Consider the following 15,098-nt stretch of genomic DNA (forward strand, 5'->3'; position numbering starts at 1 on the left):
GTGTGTGTGTGTTTGTGTGTGTGTGTGTGTGTGTGTGTGTGTGTGTGTGTGTGTGAGTCTTCCTCATGGTTTGCATTCACATGATCCAGCACTGTTTTTTTTTTTTTGTGAACACCGAAAATCTGCTTCAAACACAGTGTGGGAAAAAACACACTGAAAAAACTGGAGGGGCTTTACTTAAAACAAACAAACAAACAAACAAAATGTCATAATATATTGAAGCATCTTGTGCACAAAACCAGCAGAAGTGCAGGAGCAGTGAGCTCAGTGAATCTGTGTCTACATGATATAAAAAAGCCATTTCTGCTGCTCTTTTGATTTAAGTGCACTTACACTGACTTGTGTAATCAGAAGCCTGAATAAACAAACGTATGCTTCTGCATGTTTCAGGAAATAACTAACTTATGCTCATGAAAATTTTTTTTTTGAAATTTTAGGTTTCAGATTTATTGAATTGAGACCACGATCACAGAGCACAAACATGTACAGTACAATAAACACAGAATAATGGAAGGAATGAAGTGAAACAACTTTCTTCAACATCTTTTTTACATGAAACTTATCCAGCTGTGAAAAACAGACGTACAGATGTGGGTGGAAGGTTTAGATCAAAGAAGAAGTTTTCGTATCTCGTTAAAATGTGTCTCTGAGCCTACAGATGGTTTTCATTTCAGAAGTTCCAGACTCAGATTCCTGTCAAAGATTTTGTTTCTGAGGGAGGTTTGTGTTTCTGAGTGACACCGGTCCTTCTCTAATTTAAAGTCATGTTTAACTTCAACAGAAAGATCACACACTTTGGAGCTCATACACCATTTCTGAATAAAATCACATTTCAATTTCTATTTAACAGGTAGTTTTAAACAACTGATTAAAAAAAAAAAAGAAGATTTGTGTCTGTCTTTCCATGATTTCAGGAAATGTTTTTCATCCATCAGACAATATTATGCAGAAAATATTTTGTAGTTTTCCCCTTTAGCCCTTATTTGACCCACCTTGCTGATTAAGTAGAGCTTCTTATTTATGGAAACAGAGAGGAGGTGTCAGCTCTGGGATCGTCACAGAACACCAGCCTCCTCGTGCCGGTGACTCAGCGAACCTCAGGGGCTACGATCCTGCTCAGAGAGGTAAGACAAAGTTCTTATTTACTATCAACTGTCTCCTCGTGCACCTGTGGGATCTGGGTGTTTGAAGCAGGAACGTCAGACCACACACTGACTCACCCTCCAAACATCACACACATTTTAACTGTCAGTACTGTTAATATTCAGTTTGTCATTGGTTCCTGTCTTTAGTTTTAATTTAAATGTTCTGAATTAATTATCATTTATTTTCAGCTGTTTTAAGAACTGAGCCCATGAGTTATTTTTAAACAGTAAGACTTAAGAAAGACATATATATAATAAAGATGATTACTCATGTATATTTTCTATAGGGAGAAAGAGCCTCCTCTTAAATGTACTTGGGTAAAAACTTTATTAACAAAACAGAAGGCGGCAAAGCACTGCTCAAGCTCACTTCTACAGCACAGAAGCCTACATTATCCTCTGTCAATCACTAAAAGTGCCACAAGAATAATAATAAACATCCATCAGTTACAGTTAAATATTAAAATAACACAGCCACTCGGATATACTGCATAATATATATATTTACTCTAGAGACCTTTGCAACATTAACAGCATCTACAGGAGGAGGGCAGAGTCATGCTCATTCTCTTGTACTGCAGTAGTGCCCTCTAGTGCCCTCTCAGCACAGTTACAGTAGTAGTACAATCAGAAACACAGCAGCCCTGGGAGGGAGGGGGGGCTGCGGGACAAATGAGGGGGCTCAGGACAAAACAGCCACTTCGTACCGTTTACGATCTCCAGCAGCTCCAACACCAACTTGTAATACTTACAATGTCCACCGTAAGAGTTTGGAAATCAGGGAGGGACGAAAAAGTGTAGTAACAGAAGGCAATGGGGTTACAGGAAGTATTTTAAAGGGGGATACCACCCATTTTATGGATTCTAATGCAATTTTTCTTTGCCCCAGGACGGGTTGGGGAGTTCTTCCAAACATACACTTCACTTTCTCTAAAAGCCAGAAGCTAATGAACAAGAACACACTCTGTTCGACTACATCCCTGCACAATCTGTTTATCTGAAGTCATCTCTGGCTTCAGGAAAGAGAAGTGTAGAAGAATCTACCACACTCACCAGGAGAATTTCAAATCAAGCACACTTTACATCACAGCCCATCATTCTGCATATCAAGCTTTTTTTAAATATATATTTAGGTTTTTGTATTTCCTCATTTCCAATATTCCATTAGTTCCATGCATTTATATCTTATAAATAAGATTTTAGTTAGTGAGCATCAATTCCACATTATCTTCTGTACATCTCACATTCTCATTAGGTGGCGATGCTTTAATTCATCCACCTGAAATCAGTTTCAAGAGTCTGCGAATTGATTTTCATACAGAAGGAAAAACACATTAATACCAAATCCAAAAATATAAATATAAATATAACCATAATCGTGTTGCACCTGATTTGCAGTTGAGCTGCAACTTGCCAACATGCTTGTCCTTCAAAATAGGTGGAATTCCTGTTAAAGGGCGATAAGATAAATACAGTTGAGGCACAGTTAGTACTAACGCTAAGATCACAGGTTTACTGTGTGTCACCACTGGCAGCTTCCAGCTGAGTTGGTGTTGTGGTGGTTGATTTTGTTGTTTTTTTTATTTTTGGGAACAGTTAGGATCCATTTTCTCTACATTCTATTACAAACAGCTGGACGCTAAATAATATTCCATTCATTATCTCATTTGCTGCCATGTGTGGTCGTGTTGGTCAGGTTGTATGTGTGTGTGTGTGTTTTTTTGTTTTTTTTTTATGTCCAGTAGGCACAGAGGAGGTGCTGCCCCCTGGTGACAGGAGGATAAAACAGTGAGGAGATGACAGGGGCCAGTAGGGGGTGCTGTTCCCTGCCTGTGGGGATCAGCGATGTGGGATGATAGCCTTGCCTAGGCGGCCACCCACTGCAGGATGCTGGTATCTTTCCCGCCGGTTGAGATCAGGTGACTGTCGTCATGCAGGAAGGCAACATTGGTCACGTGACTGCTGTGGCCACCGTACTCGTGGCTCGGAGCCTGCGGATTAGAGCAGAGCAGAGGAAGGAAGTGAAAAATGATTAAGTAGTCGGATGATATCTCAGTCAGCTGTTCAGCTGCTGTACTTAGCATCGGGGACACATCCAGAAAAACACTAAACTTCAATATCAACAATCACCATCAACTTATACACATTAAAATGATGTTGTACAGTTTTTAGAAGTTTTTCTTCCCTAATCTACAAATCATTTCACAACCTTTCAGACTCTTCTTAAGACAAACCAATGTACACCACGTGTGTGTGTGTGTGAGTGTGTGTGTGTGTGTGTAAAACTATTCAGATGTGTTAATTCCAAGTGTTTAAAACAACACTAACATGCTGTAACTATTTGCAGCCTCTGAGTTCCTGAGCTAACGGCAGCCAACTTGTCTGAACGGACAATTAAGTTTACAGCTCCAGTTTAAATGGCTTTGGCTCAGGGTCAACAGCCTCGACGTGTTTGTGTGCACAAAATAAACACCTGGTAGAAATTGAGAGTATTACAGGTCTGGTGCTGATACCACACCGAAAGTCTTGTGGTTGGGTGTTTTCTTATTTCTGCTGAGCTTTCATTGTGTTTCACAGTGTTCATTAACACTTAATCACAATGTGGGCAGAGAAGAACAGCGTGGGTGCTCGGCTCTGTCAACGTCTGTGCAGGACAAAGCAAAAAACAGCTGAGGGATGAAGTTGGACAGATTCAGACAATGACAGACACAGACACTGCTGCTGCTGATGTGTAACTGTCAGTGAACATGACTGACCCTTGGTTGAGAGCAGGGGAAGGAGAACAAGTGCACTTTGCCAAAGTCATCAGCAGAGGCCAGCAGGGATCCGTCATGTGACCTGCACACGGCGTTGATGTCTGTGCCGTCTGCGCCATCTGGCCAAATTCCTGAGAGACAGAGGGAGAGACGGAGACAGAGACAGAGAGAGGATTGTTAGTCAAAGGGTGAGAAAGACAAACAGGCTGCAGCAAAATTCAAAAACATGTGCGGAGGTTTGATCAAAGGACAGTATGGACACGTCTCCACCAACAGAACAGCCGTGGGTGGATTCTGCATCCAGAGAAAGCTGGGCTCTTTTCAGGTTGGCGAACATCACAAAATACCAGAGTGTTAAAATGAAAACGATTCTGAAGAGTTCTTGTTGCACAGTTACATAAAACTACATGAATGTGATAATCGACCTGTTGACAAGCTTCAGGTGTGACGGATAAAAAACATCACGAGTTTTATTGACCTACCGAAGGTACTGAAGGCCAGAGTGCAGGTGTAAGTGGCCCACTCCAGGTTGCGCACCGTGTCCATGTTGGTCACATGTTTACCACTGGATGCCTCCCCTAAACAAAACAAACAAAACAAACTTTCATCAGGCTCTGTCATGTGTGCAAGAAGGCAAGATGTCGCTTTAACATGAGTCATTTGAGATTAGAAAATTAAAGGATAAGCTACGGGTGAACATGAACGGAGACGACAGGGAGAACCTACAGAAGAGGATCTCGTAGTCTCCTGAGTTGGTGACGAGGTACTGGCTGTCTGTCGACCAGTCCAGGTGGGTGACGAAGCTGGAGTGGCCCTGAGGACGGAGGAGACGCACAGAGCATGAGGACATTTCTCAGTCAGTGTGTTTTAGTTTGGTTAAAACTGGGAAACTGGAAGAAGAAGTCAGATTTTCTTCATCTAATTTTCGGGGTAAACTTTTATTTCATACTTCAAGTAAAAGTGTAACTGAGCTTCTCATCTCTCAGCTTCAGTTAATGTCACAGAATCGACCGTAACGAACCTTAGAGGCTAAAAAAAACACTGCTGCTACTGCTTTAAATAAATATTATTTTTCCCAGACAACTGACATATGACTTGTGAAAAACGAGTTATTTTAGGAATGTATACTCACAGTGCATTTCCCCACACGGCTGTACTTTCGGCCGTTCTCCGTCACAGCATAGATGTAAACAAAGTTGTCATGTGAAGCCACAGCCAGGAAGTTACCATCTAAAGGCACGAGGTTAACAGAGAGCACTGAAACATGACAGTCTGGGAGCCGTGTGTGGATTTGTCTCGGCGATGTGAACAGGTGATGTTTTACCTGGAGAGTACTTGACGTTGGAAATGATCTCGTTGCCGTCAGTGTGCACGGAAACAAGATCCCGGGTGTCGGTGTCCAGCACCAACCACCTGTAACACACATGTGCACCAGAAACCTGGGAAAAATGTCCATCACACGTTCACAGACAACAACAAATGTACCTGAATTTTATATTACACACAACTTTATTTCATATATTTCTGTATAAACTACCTTAAACTGAGACCTTCTATCTCATTAGTTATTTTAATTTTTCACTGACTGAGAGGAACAAACCAGTCAAACACTGTAAATGTAATGATTATTGCTTTAAGAAATGGATCCGCTAACATCTTGTATAATAGTTTTTCCACGGGTTGTAAATGTTGTGTCAGTGTTTAGTTCCTGAACTGTAACTGTAGGGACAAAATGTCTCGGACAGTTGAGAGTCCGACCTTCCAGTCATGGTCCCTACAGCCAGAACAGCCCCACTGGGATGGAAACCTGCAGATCTTCCTGGATCCTGGAGCAGAGAAGAGGATCAGTTGGTTTTCATTTATGACTCTTATCCTATACAAGATAGAAGCGTCTGATCGTCTTCTTTGATTACATCCTTTGTTAGATTCAGGTGATGTCAAATGTTAAATGCTTCAGAAAAAAAAATCTTCATCCTACTCCTCCTCACATCAATAGTCTTGCTCCAGAGGGGCTGATGGGAGTTGGTGTCCCAGAGGTGAACCTGTTTGTCCTGGGAGCAGGTGACGAACTGCTCCATGGAGGGATGAACATCCAGACCCCACAGCTCATCTGTGTGACCCTGTAACACATCACGTCTTACTCAGTACATCCCCACACTGCATGGTTACTAGCATCTGCACAGTCTGTAAGACATTATTATTGTGTGTTCTTATCATACCAGGACCAGGTAAATTGTGTGTGTGTGTGTGTGTGTGTGTACCTGTACAACAGGAGTTAACGTATCAGGGAAGGCAGCTCTGATGATGGCGTTCTTTGTGGTTCCAACAAAGAGCTCCTCTGGTTTTCCTTCAGCCAGAGCCCGCACAGGACCGAAGGACTCCCCCACCTGGACACACACAACACAGCTCAAAGAAAACTCACAAACAGGGAGACTTACTTCCTGTTCAGGATTCTCCTGTTCAGCACTCTAACCTCCATCTCAGCCTGTTTTCTGTAGTCATGGTCCCACAGCACCACCTTTCGATCCTTCCCTCCTCCGGACACCATGGTGCCATTCTTCAGGACACATACGGAGAAGATCCCGCCCTCGTGAGCCCCCGACACCACCTGGCTGATCCGATTACCACCTGTCCATCAGAACACAAACAGAAGACGCCCGCCTCTGTTGGATTCTTTCTGTTGTCAAGATTTTTAGTTTGTAAGAAAAACTAATGAGAACTGTACACGTGAAGCACTTGATGAACCCAGAGAACATTTTCCCACCTGTGTTTCAGTGTTATGATGGAATTAATGACCTGCTCCGAAAATAAAACTGCACCTTACGTTTTACTTTCCTGTATCTTTACAAGCTGCTTTTCAAAAATCCAATCATGTTTTTACATGATCATCACGGCGTGTTATCATACCGCAGTGAGCAGCCAGGCTCGTTTGGAGATTTAATCTCTGAATACAAATAAAACAACATATAAAAGTCAGGATCAGTGTGATTCATGTAGATTTTACCTTTGGCCCAGACATAGATGTTTCCACTGGAGTCTCCTGTAATGGCATCTCCATTCTCAGCAAACGCCACACACAAAACATACTTTGGTTTCTCATGTTTCTAAAAAGAGAGAGAGAGTGAGAGAGGACAGGATTTACTGAGTGTTTGTTTTTGGCTGCATTTCATAAAATAACTGAGTGTATTTTTCACCACGACAGGTTTTCATGAGATTCATTTGGGAGGAAGGTGTGTTGTATTTCTGGAGCACAGAGCAGCTGTTATCGTGGCCGTACTTCGAACAGGCCCTGTCTCTTGGTCAGAGTGTTTCCCTCCATCGTCCAGAAGTTGATGTGAGATTTTCCACAGGTGACAATCAGGTTGGCGTCCATGGGATGAAACACGGCGGCCAGTACAGAGTCATTGGAGCACTGCAGAGACAGGAGGCATGAAGACGTAAACATAAACCTCTACACGATTCATTCAGTGCCAATAAATCAATACATATCAATAAAGATGCAGCTCTATAAATGTGATCGGGGTCAGGTGGTCAGAGGTCAAGGATCAGGATACCTTGACATCAGCCAGCTGCTTCTCCTTCTGCCAGTTCCAGACTGACAGGATGTGGTCGTTGGCATCGTCCACAGCACAGAGGAAGGTGCCTCCGTTCTGCAAAGAAAATTTATTTAAAACTTTATTAAAACTACAGCTCGTGTAAATCACCGGTCAGCGCCAAGCCGCCAGTGAACTCTACAGGATGTGAAGCTGCTTACCGACTTGGAGAAGGCCACACACGTGACTGCTCTGTCAAACACTCCCATCCCGATCACATGGAGCGTGTTGAGACTCACAGAATCCCAAACACGAACATGAGGAGCCAGCAGCTGCACAGAGAGGCCACAGAGGCTGAATCAGACAAAGGAGCACTGAGCTGGACAAACTAATCTGACACAGAAATAAAAGAGTTAAACTAAAAACAAACATTTTCTTATCCATTAGAATTTAAAGATGCTTTAAAGTCAAACTGAGTCTCTGTGTAGCAGTGAATAAAACCCTGAAACTCTGTAGGAGTGTGGTTTTCACTGTACCTTTCCATCTTTAGAGTTTCCAGCCACTTGCCCCGTTGCTATGGTAACCATGTCAGGATGCACACTCAGGCTAAGAAGAGAAAATGTAAATTATTGCGTCACTTTCATTTTTTTCCCACTGATTTTCTGGAAAAGAGTGTAAAACCCCAGAGGAGCTGATTCAGATACAAGCTCAATGCAAGTGAAGTGGTTTTCTTTACATTGACTTAGATAATGGTGTTAAATTAAAACATTCCAGGGTTTATTTGAATTTCAGATGATACTGTCTTTATCAGTTTGTGTTTCTACAATAAGAAAACAACATGAAGTAGTTAACACAGGATCCTTTTAATGGCCAGAGGAGGAGGACTGAAGTTGACGGCGTGGGAGAGGAGACCACAATTGTTTCCCTGTGGAGATGAGCAGCTTTCCCAGCATGCCCCGGAGGGATTCAGTTTGTTTATATCCCAGAGGCTCCAGTCACAGAGCTCATTCAGGATGTCCTCCAGTGCTCATTAAGTAAACCAAAACTCACATTAATGATAAACACAGGCAGCTGCATGAAGCTGTGAGTGACGTGTCACACAGAAACCAGCAGTTTGAAACTTTTCTCTCTTTTGCGGTTGTCTGACTGTTGGAGTTTACGACTGTTGGTCTGCTGTGAAATATCCGAGCTTCGGGTTTGACTGGATAACAGAAGAACTGAAAGAAGTCTTTATACTTCAAAAATACCAACATCCTGTCATCTGTCCCTTCTCTGTTTAAACAACTGTCCCGCAAACACAGTGTGTGGATGGTTAATCTTTCAGCAAGGCTTAAGCTAGTTAGGTAAATGGGAGAAACCAGGTGTATCGCAATACATGATATAATATAATATACATGTATGATCACAAACTTGGAGGACAGCTCCCACCAGCCTGCTCTCTTCTCACCATTTGACATCATCGTTGTGGCCCAGGTAGTGTCTCTGCTGCTGCTCCTCGGTGTTGTACAGCACCACCACGGAGGCGTTGAAGTACACGATCTCACCTGTGGGCAGCAGGTAGAGGTTGGAGCGGCAGTCACGGCCGCGATAGCCATACCTGGTCCACAGGTAAGTTAGGGAAAACCGGAGAAGCTGGACTGGACATAATGTTCTTATTTTAGATGTTTGGCTGAAGATTTTTAACCAAGATGATTCACAAGCTCTGAAGTTTATTCTCCCAGAATCTATGACGCAAATTTTACATTTTAAATGAACTGGATTTCTATTTAGATATGAACTTTTTTTTTAATTCATCCATCCATTGACCAGTCAATTAATTTTCCTTTTATCCTAAAACAAATAACTCATCTCATTCATTATTCACAGTTCATTCACTCAGTCCTGATCCATCACAGAAACTGTTTGTCTGCCTGTTTCTCAGTTTCCCCCTGCCAGTTAGAAGGATACACCCACTGCAGCTTGAGCTTGCGGTCAGGGAGCGCCACCTTGTGGTCGAGGCTGTAGCTCTCCCTCTGCTGGTCGGGGATGTGCATGGTGACAGGACGACCTCGGAGGAACATCCTCACATAGCCGTCCTCTGCAGGGGAAAGAGAGAGGGAAGAAAGCAAAAGAGATGGAAATGTGAATGGAGAGAAAGGAACAGAAAAACAACAGATTCAGGGACAGGCTGAAGAAACGATGCTCAAACCCTCAGAGTTAAAGAAATACTGTCACTGTGAACTTCACTACGCTCCCTTTCATTTCTGACATTTGCTCTTCTTTTCTCTTGTTTTCTGGAAAATAGCTCGTTAGCATTCCCCGTGAAACCAAGCAGAAAAAAGAGGACACAGAGGAAAACAACAGGGGTCTGCAAAGCCCGTCTTTCACTAACCTTTAATCAATATGGACCCTAGGAAAATACTAACACAGCCACAGATTTCTGTGGTTCTTTAGCTCCTCCTTCTTTCCAGTAATAACTGCTGGTAAAATAATAATAAGACACCTTCAGTATTTCTAAATCTGAGGGTTCAAAGTAAATAAAATAAAATAAAATCCTTCAAGGGCATTTCAAGGACTCCTGAAGTTTAATTGAGTATCACACATCAGAGGCTCAGTCGTCCTCTTTACAGCAAATCTAAGTGTGACAGTAAATAGAGGGTAAGACAAAGTAACTCATACAGTCTTACATTACAGAGACCTACACACAAACACAAAGCATCAGTGGAGTAAAATCCTTTCTTACCTGCATTGAAGGTGCATTCTTTGGATTTGCTGAAACAAAAAAAAAAAGAAATATTAATGAGATGTCTCCTGTGAAGCTTGAAGTGCAGCATAACATGATTCAGGGTCTGTTCTCCATAACGGGAACACATCTGACATAAGAAGTTGTTTTGTGCCAGAAAGTGCATCAAATAATACACATGAGCCTTCTTATAAGAGTCTGAACTACCTGCTCTTTGTTCTACATCCTGTGGAGGAGCTGCAGAGCTCACACACACCATCAGAAAATCAAAAGAGATGGAGGCCACTTTTTCTCCTCCGGAGACGACACGCTCGAGAGGCAGGATTAAGTTAACGTATTGTTTTACATGTTAACTGAATGTTCAGCAGTCACTTGTGTTACCAGGCGTCACACAGATAAGATGAATGTGTCTACACGACAAAAGTTGGAGAACTACATTAAATTTAAAATGACAGCCACTGATTCAGCCTCTTTGCCAAAATGTCACTCAGAACCTGCAGCTGCCTCATCAGTTTGCAGCAGCTGAGCTCCAGCTGCAGCTGTTCCTGAATCAGCTGTCTGTCCACCAATCAGAACTGCCCGCTGAGCATTTCAGCGCATGCTGACCACTCAACCTAACCTGTCAGGATGCTGTCAACCAATCACATCATCAGGATGCTGAGGTGCTGCCTCAGCTGACGGGTGGATGCCGCCATGGCAACAGCAGTAAAAGTAAGGCTTGATAAGATAAAAGGGAAAACTTCCTGCTCAGCAACAGGAGAGTCTGGAATGATGTGTTTGACTTTCCTGAGTGTTCCTGTAGAAGAACAATCAGAGGAAGCGTGGACAGAAAACAACACAACAGCAGCAGCAGCAGGGTACACACTCCTCTACTGCGTGCACATTTATTCTACTATTAAATTAAAGGCAGAGCAAGAAACAGATGTGTGTTCTCTGAGGAAAGCTGCTGTGGACTCAGGCTCAAACATCTGAAACAAACAGAAACAAAAAGTTTGTCTGTCAGGAGGACGACTGGTTGTCAACTGTCACTGAAACATCACGAAACTGTGAACGGTGAATTAACAGTAAAGAAACACTGCAGTGATAATGTTTGATTGTTAACAACAAAGTTCCACAGGACACCTTTCAGAACCAGGATGAGCCGTGTGTGTTTACTCCTCCTAACATTTGTTTAATGGGGCGTTAACTGGAAAAGCTGCACAGCACTAAGACGCTCAGTGTCTATCTGAGCTGGTCAGGTCACGTCAACTGAAACGTTATTTACAAAGTTTTTCTGTTCTCCTCATGAAGCAGGTCAACCACACTGTGTAGCACAGACCAACAAAGGATACGGGTCAAAAGAAAGAGAACAGAAAGCAATCATGAAAATGAGATCAGAGCGTGTGCGTGTTTCAACGTAACATGAAACATCTGAGGAAGATTCAAAGACGGACCACAGAGTAAACAGGCGACAGATCTGAGCACCTGACTGGTGTCTGTTGTGTCTCTGGGCAGCTGGAGGCGGCCAGGCAGGGTGTTGGCTCTGTCAAACACCACATAAAGGCCTGTTTGTCTCTTGAACTCTGTGTGTGAGTGTGTGCGTGTGTGTGTGTGTTTGGTCTGCCAGTAAGATGAGGCGTGGCCTGGTTCTAGCCAATGAGAGAAAAAGATTGATCCTGAGCCAGTAATTAGTGCAGGGCATGCTGGGTAACTGGCAGACGGACAGGGCAAATAACTGTGGATCTAAAACCCATGTGGCTGCAGTCCTTGTCCCCAGGTTTCCAGGGAGAGGGGAATGCACAAACAGACCACTCATTAACATGTAACGCCTGCCTGCACTCTGAGAACACCATGGGTTCTTGTAAGAACCAGACGGGACTAATGAGCAATGAAGACCTGTCAGGGTTTCTCTGAGAAACGCTGCATCAGGTCTGTTTTGTGGAACTCTTCTTTAAAGTTTCCTTTAATCTCAAGCTCCACCAAAAGTTTCCAACCTCCTGCTGTCAGGATAAATAAAGATAAAGATGTTTGCTGCACACAGATCAGAGATCAGAAAAGAGAACGCATCCTGCAGCACTTTAACATGTTCCCAGTCTTCTGATCTGAAATGTGTCAGAGCTCAGAATCTGCCGCTGCTCACTGTCCTTATCTAAACCACTCACTCCTGACTGCTTTCCGACCATCAGTGCGCTCACATGAAGATTAACGGACAACAGTGTAAATTTACATTTATCTAAAAATCATTTCAGTGCCTTATGCTTGTGTGTGGCTCATATTACGAAAACATGTTCTCTGTATTAATGCTACTTGGTTTTCCGGTCTGCATCACAGTGATGCAGGCAGAGAGGAGAAGCATGTTGTGGTTTGAATGATGGGCCATAACCCCCTGAACAGTGGGAGCAGTGGGAACAGTGTGAATCCATTTCCTGGTCCATTAGGACTGAAGTACTGCAGTGGTTCAGTTAATGGACACAAACCCATCTGATCATCTTCACATCTACACTCAACCAACAAAATACACAGAGACTGAAGTCTGATCAATATTCGATCGGACTGATTCGTTCACACACCACAACAGACATGTTCGATAAAATAATTCGATTAGACAAAAAGATCTTAATCTTTTCATCATGATGCAGATTGTTTGATCGTCTCCTTTGACGGAATTTACATCGTCTCAACTGGACTGAGGGAAAGTTATTGAATAGTTAACTTTACAATTGTAAGTGAACGTTTGAGGTTGCTTTAAATTTTCTGTCTAAAAGGAAATGCATCCGATTTCTTTGTGGATCAAAGGTTTCTATGTCAAACACAAAGGAGAGAGATGGATAAAGTGAACATGATAGAAATCTTTTCCTTATTCCTTATATTTGCATAAATTCACACCTGTATGGTAAAATTCAACTTTGTACAGTGCCCTAAGATTTAAAGGGTGAACTTTAAATCTGAAGCACAGGCGGTCACAGTGGCGTTAAACTGGTTTACTGTGGCAAAACCTGATTTTAGTGGTGCAAAATGCTTCTGCAACCAGAGAGAGACATGGTCAATATGTTTGTTGCATTTTAAACAGTAAGTCCAATCAATGCTGTCAGTGTTTCTGCATGCTGAGCAGCACTGACAGTCGTAACATCAGTCTCACAGCTGCCTCAGCCGCCGGTCTGCGCCCACAATGCTGCACAGCGTTCATCAAGAAACTATCTCTGCTGCGGTTTGTGTGGAAGCAGCTCTACGTGTTTTACAGCTCACTTTCCAGCTCTACGGGAAATTTATTTATTCATCAGATTCCCTTTGGAAAATTCTCAAATTTATGTTAATCAAGGTCCATATGTGTATCACCCAAGTCAGGACATGAAGGAAATGAAACTGCAGTAACGAGACATGTGAGATATTCTCATTGTCTTTGTGAATTTCAGGGACAGAACTGCTGAGCACAGGGTCACTTCACATTCACTTGTCACATCCATGAGTGTGTTTCATAACTGAGCAGAAATCATTAGAGGCCCAAAGACAAAAGAGCCACGGACGACACACAAAAATAAATTCTCCTCAGCGTGTGTGTGACATAATGAGAGACTTCTCATTTAAGAAAAGGCACCGAGTTTAGAAAACACTTCATTACCGTTTCTCTGAAAGTCAGGCGTCGTTTTTCTAAGTAGACAAACAATCGGGTTAATTCATCACCTCGGGGCAGATTTCTAAATCAGCAGCAGGTTTAGAGGAATACTATTTCTTTCTTTCCTGTTTGAACGACACAATTAAACTCAGACCTGGTTCTTTCCATTTGATCTGAGGTCCACAAACACAATTGGCTCTTGTTTCCACTGTATTCATGTTACTATGCTGCAGCCCCTCCCCACAGCCCCGCAGACAGGGAGACCTACAGCAACAAGCAGTTTGCGTGACAACAGACAAATCATAAAACAACAACTTCCTCAGGCGGTTGTGAAACCAGACCAAAGCGACATCTGACTTTGTTAAGACTGAAAATAATCCAAAACTTTAGATGGTGAAGCCAAACAAACCACACTGTGCTTCACTGTTTAACCTGTAATCTATTCAAATAGCAGCTAAACAACAAATGAGAGACTCGCTGCAAAACAACAAACTACTTTATCTGAAATTCATCCAACTGCTTCACATGCACTCTGAAGTTTGCTGTCAGCATCTGGTCATCCAGAGACTAAAGCTGCACAGGTTTCCTCACAAAATACAAACATTTTATTTTCTGTGAATCAGTCAGAGCATAAGAGCTCCCCTTACACTCTCTCACTCTCTTTATCAATCATTGATTATCTATTGTAAAGCAGGTATTTACCTGGAAGATCTCTTCATGTCTGCGAGTTTTCCGTTACAGTACCAGTCAACAGCAGTGAGAAGTCAGAGCGGCTCCTGTCCTGACCAACAGCCACAGCAACACACCTACTTCCTCCTTCACTCAGCAAACTTTTAGCTCTGCCTGAGGAGCCCGCATCATCCAATCAAAATGCATTTCCTGACTGTGCAGACCCACCCCCTCTGCCTGGTTAACCACACCCCCCCTTTACCAAGAACTGCTGGAAATCCGATCGTTCAGCAGAAAGACGGGAGAGGAGAAGGAAGGAGAAGGAAGGAAAGGAAAGGAAAGGAAAGGAAAAGAAAGGAAAGGAAAGGAAAGGAAAGGAAAGGGGATAGAAAGCGTAAAAGAAAGATGGAGAAATTAAGAAAGGAATTAGTGAGAGAGAAGAACACAACAGAATGGAAAAATAGCCAAAAGCATGAAAAATGAAGAAAAAAGAAAGATTTCATACAAAGAAAGAATGAAAAGAAAAACAAAAACCACCAAAAAGGTGTGAGTGAGTACAGTTTGTACAACCTCAGATAAACTTTGTTTGTTTGCTGACGACAGGTGACCCACGCGTTGTGTCCCTCACTGTCCCTCAGGCTCACAGCTGTGGCATCGCATCAACATAACTCACGGTGACAT

General features: G+C 42.7%; 1 protein-coding gene across 1 annotated transcript; it reads right to left on the reverse strand.

Annotated features, from left to right (window-relative positions):
* Positions 1-432: 432 nt before the first annotated feature.
* Positions 433-14,576, reverse strand: eml2 (EMAP like 2). Its single transcript, XM_041046409.1, has 19 exons — positions 14,451-14,576; positions 10,157-10,185; positions 9,382-9,511; positions 8,882-9,031; positions 7,971-8,040; positions 7,656-7,766; positions 7,456-7,551; positions 7,179-7,313; positions 6,906-7,005; positions 6,375-6,529; positions 6,163-6,288; positions 5,890-6,021; positions 5,660-5,727; positions 5,226-5,314; positions 5,034-5,131; positions 4,628-4,715; positions 4,384-4,479; positions 3,902-4,032; positions 433-3,136 (listed from the first exon to the last, which is right to left on the reverse strand). Exons 1-19 carry the CDS (start codon positions 14,465-14,467, stop codon positions 3,011-3,013), a joined length of 1,947 nt encoding a protein of 648 aa, XP_040902343.1. The 5' UTR covers positions 14,468-14,576; the 3' UTR covers positions 433-3,010.
* Positions 14,577-15,098: the final 522 nt, after the last annotated feature.

Source organism: Toxotes jaculatrix, chromosome 9 (assembly GCF_017976425.1).
Source record: "Toxotes jaculatrix isolate fToxJac2 chromosome 9, fToxJac2.pri, whole genome shotgun sequence".
NCBI classification, from domain to species: domain Eukaryota; kingdom Metazoa; phylum Chordata; class Actinopteri; family Toxotidae; genus Toxotes; species Toxotes jaculatrix.